Source organism: Peromyscus californicus, unplaced genomic scaffold (assembly GCF_007827085.1).
Source record: "Peromyscus californicus insignis strain IS unplaced genomic scaffold, ASM782708v3 Scaffold_24__1_contigs__length_46423439, whole genome shotgun sequence".
NCBI classification, from domain to species: domain Eukaryota; kingdom Metazoa; phylum Chordata; class Mammalia; order Rodentia; family Cricetidae; genus Peromyscus; species Peromyscus californicus.
In genome coordinates, this window is record NW_026294535.1 from 46108055 (window position 1) to 46127831 (window position 19777).

General features: G+C 35.8%; 1 protein-coding gene across 1 annotated transcript; it reads right to left on the reverse strand.

Annotated features, from left to right (window-relative positions):
• Nucleotides 1-9150: 9150 nt before the first annotated feature.
• On the reverse strand, nt 9151-10134 carry LOC128119562 (olfactory receptor 9K2). Its single transcript, XM_052752892.1, has one exon. It carries the CDS (start codon nt 10090-10092, stop codon nt 9151-9153), a length of 942 nt encoding a protein of 313 aa, XP_052608852.1. The 5' UTR covers nt 10093-10134.
• Between the last annotated feature and the right edge of the window lie 9643 nt (nt 10135-19777).

The following is a 19777-nucleotide window of genomic DNA, read 5'->3' on the forward strand; positions in this document are numbered from 1 at the left end:
GGGCTACCAAGTGAGTTCCAGGAAAGGCGCAAAGCTACACAGAGAAACCCTGTCTCGAAAAACCAAAAAAAAAAAAAAAAAATACAGGATGTTATCCCAATTGTTTTGAATCTGGGGAGATTTTCTTTGTGACTGAGTATGTGATCAATTTTAGAGAAGGTTCCATGGGGTTCTGAGAAGAAGGTATGTTCTTTGGTGTTACGGTAGAATGTTCTGTAGATATCTATTAAGTCCATTTGAGTCATAACATCTGTTAGATCTCTTATTTCTCTGTTAAGTTTCTGTCTGGAAGACCAGTCCATTGGTGAGAGTGGGGTGTTGAAGTTTCCTACTATTAGTGTGTGGGGTTTGATGTGCGATTTAAGCTTTAGTAATGTTTCTTTTACTTATGTGGGTGTCCTTGTATTTGGGGCATAAATGTTCAGAATTGAGACTTCATCTTGATGGATTTTTCCTGTGATAAATATGTAATGTCCTTCCCAATCTCTTTTGATTTATTTTAGTTTGAAATCTATTTTGTTAGATATTAGGATAGCTACACCAACTTCTTAAGTCCATTTGATTGGAAAGCCTTTTCCCAACCTTTTAGTCTGCAGTAGTATCTGTCTTTGAAGTTGAGGTGTGTTTCTTGTATGCAACAGAAGAATGGATCCTGTTTTCGTATCCATTCTGTTAGCCTGTGTCTTTTTATAGGCAAATTAAGTCCAGTGATATTAATGACCAGTGATTGTTAATTCCTGTTATTTCTTTGATAGCAATGTGTGTGTATTTCCCTTATTTGAGATTTGCTGTAGTGGGATTATCTATTGCCAGTGTTTTCATGGGTGCATCTAGCTTCCTTAGGTTGGAGTTTTCTTTCTAATGATTTCTGTAGGGCTGGATTTGTGGATAGGTATTGTTTAAATCTGGTTTTGTCTTGGAATATTTTGTGTACTCCATCTATGGTGATTGAAAGTTTTGCTGGGTATAGTAGTCTGGGCTGGCATCCGTGGTCTCTTAGTGTCTGCAAAATGTCTATCCAGGACCTTCTGGCTTTTAGAGTCTCCATTGATCGCTTCTCGGCCTTTTGGCTAAGATCAAGTGTAGAGTCTCCATTGAGGAATTGAGTGCTATTCTGATGGGTCTGCCTTTATAAGTCACTTGGCCTTTTTCTTTTGCTACTCTTAATATTTTTTTCTTTATTCTGTATGTTTAGTGGTTTGATTATTATGTGGCAAGGGAACTTTTTTGGGAGTCCAGTCTATTTGGTATTCTGTAAGCTTCTTGTATCTTCATAGGTATTTCTTTCTTTAGGTTGGGAAAGTTTTCTCCTATGATTTTGTTGAATATATTTTCTGTGCCTTTGTGTTGGTATTCTTCTCCTTCTTCTATCCCTATTATTCTTAGGTTTTGCTTACTCATGGTGTCCCAGATTTCCTGGACATTTTGTGTTATGACTTTTTTGGCTTTAGTGTTTTCTTTGATTGATGAATCTATTTCCTCTATCATATCCTCCACTCCAGAGATTTTCTCTTCCATTTCTTGTACTCTATTGGTTATGCTTGCATCTGAAGTTCCTGGTCATTTACTCATATTTTTCATTTCTACTATTCCTTCAGTTTGTGTCTTCTTCATTGCTTCTATTTCAATTTTTAGGTCTTGAACTGTTTCCTTCACCTGTTTGATTGTTTTTTTCTTGGCTTTCTTCAATGTATTTATTGATTTCTTCCAATTTTTTTGTTTGTCTTTCCTCAATTTTTTAAGGGATTTTTCATTTCCTCTTTAAAGGCCTCTATCATCTGGATAAAGTTTTTTTGTTGTTGTTTTGTTTTGTGTTTCGAGACAGGGTTTCTCTGTGTAGTTTTGGTGCCTGTCCTGGATCTCACTCTGTAGACCATGCTGGCCTCAAACTCACAGAGATCTGCCTGGCTCTGTCTCTTGAATGCTGGGATCTAAAGTTATTTTTAAGGTCACTTTCTTCTGCTTCTTCTATGCTGTGATGTTCAGGCCTTGCTGTTAAAGAACCACTAGGTTCTAGTGGTACCATATTACTCTTTATGTTGTTGTATTATTTTTGCATTGGCATCTACTTATCTCTTCCTCCAATTGGAGGGGTCTGTGTCTGAGGGAGTTGCTCTTGGTCCAGTCTGTGCTGGCTGTGTTTATGTCTCAGGGAGCCACTCTTGGTTCAATCAGCACTCTTGGTCCAATTGGAGGAGCTCTTGAATTTAATTAGAGCTGGCAGATTCTGTGTCTCAGGGAGCCACTGAGGTTGCAGGAGGAATGGTTTAGGACAGGGAGAGGGTCTTATAGATTGCAGGGTCCAATGGGGGGGGGTGTTGGTGGGGATGCCTGACCACAGGAGCCTTCCCTGCTGGCCTGCAGCTGGGGCAGTGATTGGTGGAGATGGGGGGCATGGGTTGTGCCCCTGGAGGCCTAGGTCCTAGAGACAGCTCTAAATTATTTCTTGAAACAGGGTAACCCTGCCTAACATAAGACATTGCCACCCCATATTTTTTTTCCTATCTGAATAGGATCAGATGAAATCTCTTGCAGTTTGCATTTCTCTGATGGATGTTGTATTAAAAAAAATTACTGCTGTGATAAAATTTCTCAGCAAAAGCAATGCTAGAAAAGATTGGTTTACTTTAGTTCACATTTCAAAGTTAAAATTATACCTTTGGGAAGAAGGAATGATAGCAGGAGTTAGAGGTTATTAGGAACATTGCATCCACAGTCAAAAAGCAGAGAAAGATTATTATTATCAGTAGCTTTCTTTCTCCTTTTTATTCAGAAAAAGACCTCAGACCATGGGGTACTGCTACTGCAGTAAGGTGGATCTTCTTATCTTATTAATTATAATCTAAATAGTCCCTCTTTCATAGACTGTCTTAATCTAGATAATCCATTACTGGAATGCACATGGCTTGTCTTATAGATGATTATAGATCTAAGTTGGGAATTAATAGAAAACATTACAGCTAGTATGGTTAAAATATTTTTTCATATGTTTTTGGCCATCTGCACTTCATATCTTGAGATGTCTATTCTTTTTATTATCCCACTTAGTGGCTATGTTTTTTGATTTCTCAAAGGGGTTATTTTTATTTTTGCATAGACTAGATATAAACTCTCTGTCAGATGTGTAGATATTAAAGAATTTCCCCCACTCTATAAGCTGTCTGTTCACTTGACTGTTTTAGGCACTCTGTAGAAGCTTCTTAATTTCATGAAGTCCTATTTGCCAAATGTGCACTAGCTTTGTTTTCCATGCAACTGGTTTCACTTTCCTGACACTAATTTATGGGTATAACAGTAAGCCACCAGGTCTTGGTTTAATATTGTGTTCATTCAGCAGAATAATTGTACCAGGTTCTTCCTTAGAGCATATGACTTTTCTAGGCACAGATTCTTGGCCTGATCATGATGCCAGGTATGGATTTCATCTTTGGGCCAGCTCTTAAATCTAATCTGAAAATTTACAGGGTTCACAGATGTATAAGAGTAATAAACTTTCTCCCCCTTGGTAACATGCATAGCACCTTCCGGCACAATGAAAGCTAGCTAATAGGGATGAAGTTTCCATGTAAGTGCCAGTTCTGTTTCTCCATGTTTTATGACTCAAGTATGTACTCTCTTCAGCAATGGGGTCTTACTGTCAAGTTATGAAATGGAACCAAGAGCATTAGCAATGGTCTGTAATGTTTAGGGGCCTTTGGGACCTCTCTGGCCAAGAATTCTTAAGACATAACCCCTTTCTGGTATTATGATATTTCTATATACATATGTATATATTTTAGGTCACTCTATAGTAGTAGAATTTCTTAAGATTTTTTTAAAGGACTTCAGTGGTAGTTGTCCCTTCCTGTATTCCCTCTTCTACCCTACCCTTCTATTCCCTACCCCTTTAACACTTTCTGTTCCTTTATTCTTTTTTTACCCTTTATTTCCACTGTTTTCTATCTTACCTCCCTTGAGTGTCATCCTTGCTATAGCCACTTTTTTCCAAGTCTTGATGGGTATGCCAAATAAAACAAAACTATCTAAACATTCAAAGCTAACTTTCACAGATTAAGAAAAAATGTGATGTGTTGTCTTTCTGGGTCTTGAATACCTCACTAAGAATTATTGTTTCTAGCTCCATTCATTTATCCATTAATTTCATGATTTTGTTTTTCTTAATATACAAGATCATAAAAGAAATTATTTGGCTTTCATAAAAAGACCTCACCTTTGAATTATAAGTATAGCAGGAGAAGAATACTACATACAAAGCATGTAGTAATGTATTTGATAGTTTAATAGGAATAGTTTTAATAAAATCATAGAATAAAATTTCCCAAACCTAGAGAAAGAGATGCCCAGAGGGGCACAAACACCTACATAACACTATATAGATGAGACCAGGAAAGAAACCCCATATGACATAATGTAATTAAAACATTAAAAACACAAAATAAAGAAAGGCTATTGAAAGCTGCAAGAGAGAAAGATCAAGTCACTTATAAAAACAGGCCCATCAGAATAATTACTGATTATTCAGCAGAAAACTTTTAAGGCAAAAGGGCCTAGAAAGGGCCTAAGTCATGAAAGACAATAGTTATCAATTCAGACTATTATACCCAGCAAAAAAATCTATTAAAATTAGAGGAAAAATATAAATATAAATATCAAAAACAGGTCAAGGGATTTATGACAACTAAGCTATCTTTACAGAGTATACCAGAAGGAATACTTCTATATGAAGACAAGAATAAACACATCTAAGAAGTCACAGGGCAACAAATAAACAATATCAAGACAGGTAATCAAAGGGATCTGAGTAAAAATCACAAAATCAACAAAATGAAAGGAGTTAATATATGCTTTCCCATAATACCTCTAATATTAATAGTTACAGTTCCATAATGAAAAAAACACAGACTAACAGATTATATTAGAAAATAAAATTCTTCTATTTTATATATTTATTCTTTGTTGATTATCTTTTTTGTAAGTGAAATAATATTGTAAACCTTTATAATATATATTTGTTGTACAAATTAAAGATTTCAATATAAATTTTTCATGCATCTATTATAAACTTTGATGAAATTCATTTCCCCACATTATCCTTTCTTGTTCACCCCACTGGTCTATTTCCTCTTCCTAAACAACCATTCTGTTTTCATGTTGTGGATTTTTTAGACACAGATTTTGTTATTTTTATGTGTCTGTTTGTTTCCCTTTACGTGACGATCTTCTAATTCCACCATTTTCCTGCCAATAGTTTATACTCTCAATAAATCTGAAAAGAAAGAATCTGGGATACAAATAGAGTTTTTAAATTGTGAATGCTAAAAGTATTGATAATTAAGAAGTAAAAAGGAAAGGGTGGTGAGGAAGGGTAAAGAAGTTAGAGGAACATAAGAATGAGAGGAAAAGTATACGGGAGAGGGGAAGAAGAGATAACATTTAGGACAAACACAATAAAATCAGAATGGAGAAAGAAAAAATCAATCATAAGGTCAAATCAAAGAAATTGAAAGCAACAACAAAATTAATAGAAGAATCAAAATAATTTTTAAAAATATAAATGGATTCTTAATTTCCTTCTAATTGTCTCTTGTAGCTTACTCTGGATAGATAATGGCTGCATGTCTTTTTGAGTCTAACATGTTAGAGCATAAAATGTACTTGCAGTCTCTGGTCTCTGCTCAGTCTGCTTTGAATTGAGTGGAATTCTTATGTAGATGTCCTACATGTGGAGGTCCCACCCTACCCCACCTCACCCCCTATCTCGTGCCCTACTCCCCTGCCAAGCATTCCTAGTAGTTAAAAGAGTGTTATCTGGGGCCCTGAGGAACCTCCTTTAGTATTGACATTCAGTGCTATCCAGAGTTCATTTCGGCACTCCTCTGAACATAGGCATTTTCTGAGTTTCCAATGCTGCATGCTTTTTACTATATTCTCAAGTTTATCTACATTTGAAAGTTTAAATCCTCATTGTCTGCCAATCTCTTAAGCCCACACTAGCTCTTGTGGTGGTCACTGGCCTAATGAGTGGTGCTTAGCAAGAGATACTTTGGGGTAGACATAAGAAAGAAGAGTCTTTTGCCATCCCTCTATAATATTTCAGTTACAAAGCTTCTCACAAAATGGTCTCATGCTACCAAACTGTTTTGTAGGTTTGAGAAGTAGTGAACCCATTCTACAGGGTCTGCTTGGCATGCAACTTTACTTCTGCAAAGTGCCAGATAGTACACCTAAACACTTCCTTGGATCTTCTGTCAAATAAAAATAGTATATAACATAATATGAATTTTTGTAGATGTATTATTAAAGAAATGTCAGTAAAAACTTCTGTACATGTTCATGTCAGATACAATTCCATCCTCATTTATCTTCTTATCTCTCTGCCTCTTCTTCCCTAGAGGTACCCTTTTCCCCACAGTAATTCCCTTTCTCCCTCATTCGTATTTTCTTGTCCTTTCAATGACCAATTGTTAAATCTTCTTTTCCTCTGACACATGAATTCCTTTCTGGTTTTCCATCTACATTCATTCTCATTTAAGTATACACAATTAACATTTAGACACTAGGATCTATATATGAAAGAAAATGTTTAATGCTTGTCTTTCTAAGCCTGGGTTACTAGAATACTTTTCAATTCCATACATTTTTCCATAATTTAATTTTTCTTTATAGTTGAGAAAAATTCCATTTGTACTTGTACTAGATTTTAATTATCCAGCCATCTGTTGATGGACATCATGGTTGATTCTATTTTCTTGCTATTCTGAAGAACAGCAAATACAATGGATGTGCTAGGATGAAGAGTCATCCTTTTCTTTTTGCTGTGGTAAGAGATTGTAGCCCTCTCTATCATTTCCCTCAGTGTTCTATTTTAAAATTTGTTTCCCCTAAAACTCAAGTTCAGTAATTATGCATTTAATTTGATCTCTATTATTTATTGTTGCCTAATATTACTGACTCCTTTGCCCTTTGATATATCCTATGTCTTGTGCAGCCATAAATCTGATTGATTTGAGATTTGTGGAGATACAGAGTGCTTGATATAAGTAATTTAACATCTTCCCCTGTCTCTGAATTGATGTATCTTGATGCCATTCTCATAGTCAATGGTCTTCTGTGGCTATTTACTTTGTAGTTACCAGGGAGTTTACATGAAATATCCTATAAAAATAACCAATTTTAGTTGATGATAACTGAATACATAAAAATAATTTATAATTCACTATCCCTTATATATACATATTCTATATTATTATTATAAATTACATCATCTTATAATATATTTGTTATTATATTCATAGTACATTTTATTGAAATTTTATGCTTTGGGTTTTTTAACTTCTGTCATAGTATAGTTTTTGCAGCAGCAACTGTGGTATTTATAATATCCTGTTTTCCAAATTTGATTCTTTGAATGTGATCTCTACTCATTCCTCCCAAGGCAGAAGTCATGAAAAAACGTAACTTCTCAAAACTGAGCTGAACCTATCTGGAGATGTATCACACCTAGAAAAAAAAAAGAAACTGCTCTTTCTACTCATTGAATGATTATATTCAAAAGTATCCTGTTATACTTTGTGTAGTCACATTCATGGTACTGGAAGATAAATCTTGAGCATACAAATGTGAAAATATCACCATTTATTTCTTTGTCTTATGTTGTTACAGAAATTAGTGCTAGAAATACAAGATTAAAAAGGTATACCAAGGTGGGACATCCTTCCTTTGGCCCTAATTTCTCATCATTAAAGGTGACATTAAGTATAGGGTATACACACACTCATGTGCTCACTATTGTCAAACCGAGGAATACCCCCTTTGCTGACTTATGAGAGATAATTTGTGTTTAATTTTGTTACTAGGTTTTGTGTTTGCTTTGTAGCACAGAAGTTCAAGCTCAGAGCCTCCTTCATGCCAGACAGGCATTCTACCACTGAGCTGAAACCTCAGTTCTGCTCACTTACTTTGTAACTGTTCACTTTATCACCATTAACACTCCTACATGTTCAAAAACTAGAAGACACAATTCTTTTTGGAGTCCCGTCTTATTAATCAGTTAATTTTTCTATATATAATTCATGTAGCTTTTAAAATATACTATTTTCAAAACAGACATGTTTTCAATGCAAACAAATATTGGGACTCCTGACCAGGCAAAATTCCTGGCCATTTAAATTCTTCTGATGCATTATCTAAGAGGACTTTCACTGATACCAACCACTGGTCTGCAGATATTTTACTTGGTGTTTTCTTAGAATACTGTTGGCACAGTTATATGGTTATTAATATTTGTCTAAGGATTTAATTCATGAATTAATTTATAAACTCTCTAAAAAAGTAGAGTGACTTACTCCTGTGTCTACCATGATGCCAAAATATTAACATGAGTGTTCACCAAAATTTATGAAATAAACAATTATGTCTATGTAGATTAAAGAGTAAATTTCAGAATATGTTCTATTTTAATGGCTCAACTACTTCTAAACCTTCATTAAGTATTCTCTAGCAATAATAAAAAAATTGAATTATAAACAATAAGATGGAGAGAAGGGTCACTCAAAAGTATTTTCAGCTTTTTAATCTTCTAATTTACTTCATTGAGATAGAATTGAGCAAATAGCACTGTCTCAGAGCTCACAAGACCTGCAGTGCTTAGGGACAATATCCCAAGTAAATGTGTATAGAAAAGGATATTTATATTTTGTTTCTTCTTATTATAAGTTCTTTCCTGAGTATAAACTATTTGATAAAGCTGAAATATAATAACTAATTAAAAGTACTAATGAAACTATAAAATATAAAAAAGTTTTATTTTAAAATAACCGTTACCATTATAAGTTTTCTACAGATGGAAAGACAATGAAAAAGATAAATACTAGATAAATTATTGTTAAGGGATTAGAATGAAACATTAAAATATTGTTCAATACTATAATATGTATACTGATTCTGTGAAGTAAGTTGTCATTGGAGATGTGAGAAGGGAGCATAATCAAGAATGATTCTCCAATGTCCAGGATGTCCAAGATTTCAGAGAATACATTATGTAATATTTAATAAGGGTTTGCTGCTTACTAATAGCATAGGAGAAGAAAATATTGATTATAAGAGGTATGAAATAACACTCAAAACACTACTGGTAGAGAGGAAGAACAATTAAAGACTGGATTTTTTCTTGTCTAGAAGTTTGCTTAGAGCATCTTTAACATCTTTGTTTCTCAGAGAGTAAATCAGAGGGTTCAGCATAGGTGTGACTAGGGAGTAGCACAAGGAAGCCAGTTTACTCAGTTCAGGAAATCTGTCAGGGGTGAGATACATGAAGAAGACAGCACCATACAGCACACTCACAACACCCAAGTGGGAGCTACAAGTGGAGAAGGCTTTCTTCCTTCCCTCTGTGGAGTGTATCTTTAGAACAGTGGACACAATATACATGTAAGAAACGACAATGACTAGGACTGTTGGTAAGATAATGATGCTGGACAAGGAAAAAGATATTATTTTATGGACAAAGAGGTTAGTACAAGATAATCTCTGAATTGGTCGAGTATCACAGTAAAAGTGGTCAACAGCCCGAGAAGCACAAAAGGACAAAGTAAATGTCATGCTGGTCTGGAGAACAGAGCTGATGCAACCACAGAAATAACAGCCTGCCACCAGCTGAGCACAGAGACGTGTGGACATATGAACAGAGTACAGGAGCGGGTTGCAGATGGCAATGAAACGGTCATAAGCCATGGCTGCCAGGAGAAATCCTTCAGCCACAATGAAGAGTGTAAAGAGAAAAAACTGAGCCACACAGCCTGCAAATGAGATGGACTTGCTCTCAGTCCAAAAGTTGCTCATAGCCTTCGGTGCAATAACAGATGAATAGAAGAGGTCGATGAAGGAGAGGTTGCCTAGGAAGAAATACATTGGTGTGTTGAGCCGGGGATCAGTCATAATAATGGTCATCATCCCAATGTTTCCTAGAAGGATCATGGCATACACAAGCAGAAACAGCAGGAAGAGGAGGATATGGAGCTCAGGGCCGACCCTGAAGCCTACAAGGATGAAGTCAGTCACTCCTGAGTGATTGCTTGTTCCCCTGTCACCCATGGAGGAGACCTGATGAGAGGCACAAGGCAAAATGAACACTTTCAGCTTGACCTTCAGTTTACAAATAGCTGCTATAGCAGGGTTTAAAAGGCTGTTAGTAATTTTAGCTTCAAAATACTTCAACTTAAACTGAATTCAACCAGCTAGTGTGGACTCTACATATTATTTTCAATTTAAATTTCTGAAATTGGTATAATTTAGCATTTCCCTTAAATATACAATACAATGCCTTCATCCTAAAATATCTGTCATATTTACTGTACCACTGAACCAAACATTCCTTTGCTATTGTATACATTAGTTTCAATATTATGAAGCAGTAACAGGAAGTGAGCATAGATAATTTAAGAAATGCCATTCAGATAACAGTTTATATAGTTTGAGTTTAGAGGTACAATCTCCTTGGTATTCAAATTTATAAGAAGTTGAGGTTTAACTTAGAGTATCCAGTGAATAATTCTAAAACTGTGTTCTTAAAGTCTTTACAGATGCATAAGTCCATATGTATGTTCATATACATATATGTACATTTATATGAAGAAAAACAGAAATGACAAGGAAAGAGACTATTAGGAGGAAGAAATAGGGAGAGGGTACTAAAGGAAGGGAATAGGAAGATCTGAACATGGTCAATGTGATATACATGACAGAATTTGTACGTTAAACCAAGCACTATATATAATGAACATACGCCAATAAAAAGTGACTGATTTATTTTAAATTACCTAATATGTTTAATTGTCTTTTGTGGGTCATTAAAGTTTTGAATTCTGATTGAAATTCTGTACAACTGAAAAAGATATGTATACTGAATTTCCAAAAAAAAAAAAAAAAGTTTAACATCCATTGTAGGACTTTTTTTCTCTCTCAAATGGACCATACAATTTCATAAAGAAAAAAATCCTTGTTTCTTTAAGCTCACAATTCAACATTCTTTAAGAAAAATGTACAGAAGTCATAAATATTATTTGGTAATAGCTACTGAACAAAATATCTATATGTATGAGAGAACTGATTACCTTCCAATTAACCTTAACATGACTTTATATCTGTCATTGATTCCTTTGTGAGTCATCACAGACTTTGAAGTGCCTGTGTTAAAAAGAGGACTCACCCTTTTCCTTCTCTTTTGAACTAGGAGTCATCCAATATGGTCGATTATAATTTTAGCTAACATTTATGTGAGATTTTTTATGTCAACACTTTCTAAATGCATTCATGGTAGTTCATTTAGTATATATAACAATAATACCACACAGATACTGTTATATTTCCATGTTTTCTGAAAAGTTGTAGAGAACTAATCTTGTTGAAATTTACTAAGTAGGATCAGAATTATAAATTAAAGCAAAGACAATGTCCCCAGTATCTATGATCCTGATAAATTATGTTGTATTACCATTAGGCATTACTCTTCAATAAAAACTTCCTGTTACTTTAATTGACTTACTTGGACTTTAGCATTATTTCTTATCTTTAATAAAATTTCTTAATTCTTCAACCTGGGCAAAACATATTTTCCAAGAATAGTAGCAATTATTAACAAACATTAATGTTAATATTGAATACTGATTATTTTTCACATAATAATAGCTCTCTTAAGATCACAAATAATTTCTTTTCATATGTAGTCAGCATATCATTTGTGCATTGCAAATACCAATTAATCAATATACACTTGTTTTAGAAATTAAAGTAGACTAATAATAGAGCATGCAGACTCAGGGTTACACCTGAAGGCTGCATAGTTATGCTGCTGTGCAGCATCACAAGTGCTTTAGGTTGAAATAGACTTCCACTTTCTAATTCAGACCTTAGGTACAGTTCATCACCATATTTTAACTCCAGTGGCAAATATCCATTATCCCTGCCACAGCAATAGCTTCTTTAAGGTGAAACTCAATTTGTTCTCTGTGTATTTGTTAGCTTACTATTTTTATCAGGCCAATAGTTTTTAATTATTATAGTGCACATTTACTATATGGGTAATAATTGAGTGGTGATGAGCATGCAAAATCAGAGCAATGTTTTGTAAACATATAATAAATGTAATAGAGCTTATAACATAAATATCAGCAAATTTAAAGCAAAGTCATTCATATCTTGAGAAAGGAATTCTTCCCTCAGTACCAACCAAGAAACTAGTCAGTTGATGACTTATAAGTTGTTAAATCTCAAATATTTTTAAAGTTACTTTTACCTTTTATGATGTGGTGGTTTGTCAGATTCTGTTTAAAATGAAACAGTAGAATTCCAAGATTCCTTCTTTGGCGTTACTATTTTAGTTAATTTTAACTAAGTTTTTAGTTTGAAGTTTAAATATAACTTAATTTATTATTCTTTTATTATTAATTTTATTTTAAAATAAAATAAACCCAGTCCTTCAAGCATTCATTCACAGACTGGTCTAAGTTTCAGAGTCTCCCACAGAGAAGCATAACATATACTCATCAATGCTTTCTGTTTAAAAACTTCTGCTTTATTATTTGCTTTCTCGAAAAATTCTAGTCTTAGGAGAAAGTCAAGATGAACTTTATGAATGGTCGACAGCTAAAGCTTAAATGATCTTAAGAACTATAATTTGTAGTCATGCAATGTGAACCCAAAGAATCAAGCAGCAGAATAGTCTCTGGATATATTCTTAGATTCTTGTATGCTTTAAGGAAGGAGATAGGTTACACTGGATATATACATCCAGGCCCTGAGCCATCTGGAACCTCTAATGATATACAAAGCATCAGAGAAAGCTATTCACAAGGGCTTTAGACTTGGTATAACATTGTAGCTTTTACAAATAAGTGTAGCACTGAGATTTCCCTCACCCTTCTGGGAGACAGCCCACTAGGGATAAAAGGAAATACAACTTAATTATTAAAATATCTATGTTCCAAAATCAAGTAGATGAGGGCCATGGAGAATCTAGATTTTTTAAAAATCACAGTAGGAATTAAGTACATGCTGGAGGACATTTCTTTCCTTAAATGAACCTGTGAGATAAGCTAAAAGAATCTTTTAATTTAATTTCTGCACAAAAGAAGTAGCACCTGAAACTTTGACTGGAAAACACTTTGTTAAACAGGCAATATAGATATTAAAGGGATTAATGCTCTCTGTAATATAGGCATGGCCTAATTTTTCTTAATTATTTTTAGCTATGTTTTGTTATTTGTGATTGAGAAGATAAAACACAATACTAAGATGATATGGACAGGCACAAAAATACATCTAGTTTATTAAGTCATTACTAAATTATGACTGACTGGACTTAAAGTCAGGTTCATTTCTACTTTTTAATATATTTTATTAATTCCTTGATTATTTCATGCATGCATATATTTGGCATATTAATCCTCCACTCCTTCATATAACCCTTCCTAGATTACCCCTAAAAATACTCAATTTAATCTCCTTTTTTATTATAACCCACCTATACCAATTTTTGATTTCCACATACTCATAAGACACGAGGCTATGGAGTGACATTTACCTTCTAGGATCAACATTAATAAAGAAAAGTGACCCTTCCACACCAAGAAGCCATCAACAGGTGAGGAATCATACCCCCCTACCCTTCTGTATTAGCCAAGGTTATCTACAGGAACAGAACTAATTGAAAACTAAGCAATTGTTCTATTGGATCTGCTTAGCATCATTCTATGAATAAATTTCATAAGATACCCTTTTTTATTTAAAACTTTTATACGATGTATTTCTTTTTAGTTTCAGAGCTTTATTAGGAGGAAGGAGGGCGGGTACAAGAGAACCAGGCCTGGGAAGGAGCACGTGTGAATCATGACATGACACTAATGGAATTCAGGTGTTTCTGGTACATGGACTGCTCTCACCAAAGAGCAGAGAGAAAGATGGTGGAGTGGGAGGAGAGAGAGCAGATCAGAGAGAGCTGTACAATGTATTTTGATGATGTTTTTCACATTCCACAACTCCTCCCCAGCTCTCTACCCGCATACCCTTATGTTCTCTCTTTAAAAAAGAAATAATGTGGGCTGATGGCTTCTGATGTGCAGTGGAACAGCAGCTGAAACAGTTATTCTTGAAGAGTAACTAAGCTCACACCTGTCAATGGTAGACTGGCATTTAATAGAGGGATGTGGAGAAGAATGGGATGTCAAGATGAAGCCACACACACAACCAAGAAGAATGGACAGCTGAATTAAAAAAAATCAACAATTTCCAGAATTTAAAATCCTGAATCATGACATGACACTAATGGAATTCAGGTGTTTCTGGTACATGGACTGCTCTCACCAAATGTGAGGTCGAACTGTTGACCTTGTATACATCCTAGTTCACAAATGAGTCTGTCAGATACGCTAAGCCTATAGGCTGAAGATGATGCCCCAACACTGAAGAGAAACCTCAGGTGACTGTCCAGGCAGCTGGCTGTTTCTGTCAACTCATATTTTTTTTTTTTTTGGAAGCTGCTTGCATGCGCTTCCTGTTTTTATTTTTTTATTAGGTAATATTATTTCCTTCTTGGGTCTCTGAAGAAGTTGAAGATTAGTTACTTATAGTAAAAATAAATAAATAAATAAATAAGAAATAATGGGAAGAAGGAAGAAAGAAAAAAACACAAACCACAAAAATGAAAAACAAAACAAACAAAAAAGTCAAAATAAAACAAATGAAACCAAAATCACACACACACACACACACACACACACACACACACACACACACACACACACAATCATTGGGTTTGTTTCGTGTTGATCATCTATTCCTGGGTGTAGGGCCTACCCCAGGAGTGTAGTTGATATACCCAGTGACCCTCCATCAATTGCAAATAGCTTCTTGGTTAGGGGTGTGACTTTGTTTCTACAACGTTTTCTCAGTGCTGAGATTTTGTTTGGCTTGAACCTGTGAAGGTTTTGTGTGCACTGCTAATGGCCAAGATCAATAAAACAAATGACAGCACATGCTGGTGGGAGACTGGGGACATTATTCGTTGCTAGTGAAAGGGCAAATTAGTTAGTGTAGACACTTTGGAAATCAGTGTGATAATTCCTCATGAAACTGAGACTCAATCTACCTCAAGATTCAACTATACGGCTCTTGGGTATATACCCAAAGGACTCCACATCTTACTACACTGATACTTACTCATCCTTGTTTATTGCTGCTCTATTAATGATAGCCAGAAATTGGAAACAGCCTAAATGTTCATCAGATGATGAATGAATAATGAAAATGTGGTAAATTTACACACTGGACTTTTTTTTTTTTAAGCTCAAGGACAATTTTATTAGTGTTTTAAAAAAAAAAAAACAGGACAAGTAAACTGTGGATCATAGCAGCTACCTGGGGGAGAAAATCGTAGCAGAGAGGGGAACAAAGCCATGTGGTTTGAGTTAAGTCAGCATTAGTCAGCATTAGAGATCAGCCACATATCAGACAAGCAGCCACATGGTGGGAAGGAGGGTTAAAAGAAAGAGCGAAGTCCAAAGTGTTAGGGAAAGGATGCTTCAAAAAGAGATAAGAGGTGGGGAAAGGGAAATTATGCTTTTATGAGTAATTAGAGAAGCAGGCACACTTACTCTGTAAGGGACTCTGCTAGAGGTTCTGTGAAGGAAAAATACATTATCTCATTAAAAGGCTAATTACTGCTCCTATCTCTTTAGTGTAGCTTCCAATGAACTGAAGGGTGGTCCTTTGGCCAGGTGATTGGCTGATCCAATGGATTGACTCTTTTAACATTTTATTTTATTATTTTATATGTATGCATGTCTTGTCTCCACAAAGTCTGTGAACCACATGTGTGCCTATTGCCCAGGGAGGCTAGAAGAGGACACAGATCCCATGGAACTGGAGCTACAACAGATGATTGTGAACTGCCTTATGGATACTGGGAACCAAACTTGGTTCCTCTGCAAAAGTAGTAAATACTGCTGAGCCATTTCTCTAGACCCTGTTTTGTTTGTTTGTTTGTTTTCCAAGACAGGGTTTCTCTGTGTAGTTTTGGTGCCAGTCCTGGATCTCGCTGTGTAGACCAGGCTGGCCTTGAACTCACAGAGATCCGCCTGGCTCTGCCTTCTGAGTGCTGGGATTAAAGGTATGCACCACCACTGCCCGGCCTCTCTAGACCCCTTTTTAATGAGAGACAGAAAAAGGATGGATCTGTGGGGAAGGAGAACTGGGGAGGAACTGGCAGGAGTAGAGTGGGGGGGGAAATTGTAATATATTGTATGAGAAAACAATCTATGTTCAAAAAAAGGAAAAAAAATTTAAAAAGAGGAAGAATTCCATGCCAGGGTAAAGGGCATAACCAATCAAACTAGTACAGTGGTCCCATACCTGTCAGGCTTAGGTTCAAGGTTCCGTGTTCACAGAATCCTCATTAAAGGCAGAGTAATTGCTATTTGCCTCTCTGTTGTTTGAGACATTTAGGATGCAGTGCAGACCCTGAGATCCATCCCCCTGCCACATGAGACAAGAAGTGTAATCACCATTTACATAAGGAAGAAGGTTTTTTCTGTTTTGATCTATATGGCTAGAGCTGGTCAGGCCTAAATAGCCAAAGGTAATCAAGTCTATGCAATTGAAGGCAGGAGGCAACTTCTGGCAGGTCTTATTTTTCCATGCATCTTTGTCCTGTAATAATGAGGCTAGCATGGAACTTACTCTGGTGGGATGGTACTCCACCCCAGGGAACTTCTTGAGCATAGGAACTTTTCACCATGCAAATATATTGTAAATTTGTAAATTTTACTCAAGTATTCAATATTTTATAACCAATTTTTAAAATATATCTGATTTTTAATATTCTTTTTACCTTAAACAAACTTTAATTTTACTTTTAACTTGTTTTGCTTTAGGCTTAATTTTGACAACACATACAGAATACTATATAATGAGAGGTAAAAATTGGTCTCTTCCAACTTGCCAAACTAGTGGAAACACATGAATTGTGGATCAATAGCTGAGGACCCCCCATGGTACTGGACTAGACCCTCTGGGTAAGTGAGACAGTTGTGTAGCTTGGACAGTTTAGAGGCCCCCAGGCCGTGGGATCGGGACCTGTTCTTAGTGCATGAGCTGGTTTTTTGGAACCTAGTGCCTATGCTGAGACATTTTGTTCAGCCTTGGTGTAGGGAGGAGGAGCTCAGACATACCTCAACTAAATGTACCAGGCTCTGCTGACTCCCCATAGGAGACCTTGCCTTGGAGGAGGTGGGAATGGGGGGCAGTTTGGGGGGGAATGCTGGGGAGGGAGGAGGAGGGAGGACAGAGGAATCTGTGGTTGGTATGTAAAATGAATAGAAAATTTCTTAATAAAAAAAAAGAAAAAATTGGTCTCTTCCTCCAAGCTTGTCTCTGTAAATAAATTACATTTGTACTTAGCATAGCTGACTATTAACTTGCATATCTTAATCATATTTTACAGTTTACAGTTAAATTAGTAACTTTTTATAGGATTAGGATGTTATAATTTTATTCTGTTAAGCTTGTGCCTTAGAAAATATAATTCTTGAATTAAAGATCCTTTAGTACAAAGTAAACTTTAAATCATAAATACTAAACGTTATCTACAGAGAGGCTGGGAACCTCATAGTTTTGATCCTTTTATAGTATACTTTTGCAAAATACCACAGTTTTTTTTTATAAGACTCAGTTTCTCTAATTAGCTATTGCTTAACAAATACAGCAAAAAATCAGTTTTTTGTATGATCTAGTTTTAAAACAAACCATTTCGGAAGCCTGGTGTTGCTTCCTTAGTCTAAAAAGAGGAACACAATGGTAAGTAGAGATAAGGATACCATGGATCACCTTAACCAAGATGGTGGTAAAGTCACATGGCATACTTCCATTCTAATGAGGTCACCAGCCAAGTTGGAGGCAAGCCACGTGGTACTCCCAGGTGAGCTCATCAGACATTATTCTCAGGTGCAAAGTATCTTTTCCTGGGATGTTCTATTTTGCTTTCTTTCTTCCTGTCACAGAGTCGAGTGGCCAGCCTTTGGACAGTGACTTTGGAGGAAGCTTTTCAACAAACTTGCTTGGGCCTCAAGCAAATGATCCACTTTGCTAGCAACTGCTCTCCGCTTCATTAGCCAGTTCTCATGTGAAGCAGGTGACTTCTCATTACCTTTTGGAGTGAGATCTTGCTTGTTTTCTTCATTCTTAACACATTCCCTTCTTCTTTATTTATATAATAGTGCAATTCTTCAGCAAACTTACCTGCAAGCTCTAATATTCTTTCTGTTGTCTCATCTAAATAGTTGTTGATATTTTCAACTGCTTATATGAATTTCTAATATTTCTGTTAGATTTTTATCAAGATATCTATCTCCTTCTGAACCTACTTTTAGTAGTTCAGGCTAAGCTGGTAACATGAAGAAAGACCGTCACTGACAAATATACTGATAAGAGCCAGCACAAGTGTGCCCAATCTTCCAAGGAACATATGTCACCATGGCACACAATTGTCTAAGAAGAAAAGTAAACAAACACTATTGGAGACTGTCAGATTCTGGCCCCTAGTTGCTACAAACTCTTGAAAGTGCCACCTTTTACATATACACACATGTTTTCCTCTTCAATGAGATTTATACCAGTGCAGTGATTAATGATATTTTTTGCCCATGTTTATTTTGTTTTCAACCAGAACTTAAAATTAATGATTCATTCTCTACAGTCACTATGGTAATAAAAGGAAATTTTGCTGATAGAAAAGCAACACATTCTTAGCCTGGCCCTCCTGGAACATTACTTTTATCCTTACAGTTTTTTTTGTTTTGTTTTTTGGGGTTTTTTTGTTTGTTTGTTTGTTTTCGTTTTTGTTTTTTTGAAACAGGGTTTCTCCGTGTAGTTTGGTGCCTGTCCTGGATCTCACTCTGTAGACCAGGCTGGCCTCGAGCTCACAGAGATCTGCCTGGCTCTACCTCCTGAGTGCTGGGATTGCAGGAGTGTGCCACCGCCCCTGGCCATCCTTACAGATTTTAACAGTGAAGTTTCACAATTCCTACAGACCAGCGATGCTGTTGCTTCATATCCATATGGCTTTTGAGCCGAGAATGCGTATGTTCACTGTTTCTCACTTCTCATATTGAGTGTGGAGGTGGACAAGTTTCTTCTTGTATTTTGTGGGTTAGCAAAGCTGCTTCGTTTCAAGTACAACAGAACTACCTGTTCCTCTGTAACTTTGCAGCTGCCCTCACTGCAGATGGAATCTATACCTGCACTAACTCTGGGGTACTAGTAGATATGACTCATACCAAAGCTTGGAAATTCACTTCTGTAATTCTGATTTGCTCTGTTTTCTCTGTCTTTGTCATAAGAACCTGGATAACAAACCTACTTGGGGAAAGATATTAGAAATGGGAGTGACCATGGAATAGGAGATCCCTTCAGGTCATTCCACTGGACTCATTCACCACCAATGAGACTTCAACAAACCTCCAGTCACTTACAGGAGTGAAGCTATAACAGAATAACATATACACAAACACACACTCACAAATCCAGCCCCAAACCACCTATTCATGATCTCCTGAATTGGCAAATATTTATTACATTAATATGTTTGTTAGTAGTTTCTATGTAGCATTTTTATAATATTTGACAAAATATGAAATCTAAATGAAACCCAATTGTTGCTACTACCAAAGATTTAAAATGTAAACTTTGATTAAAGAAAAACAAAACAAGCCGGACAGTGGTGGCGCAC

Bases quoted from the DNA above. Each gene is read 5' to 3' on its own strand.
- LOC128119562 (XM_052752892.1), bottom strand. From the start codon at position 10,092: ATGGGTGACAGGGGAACAAGCAATCACTCAGGAGTGACTGACTTCATC.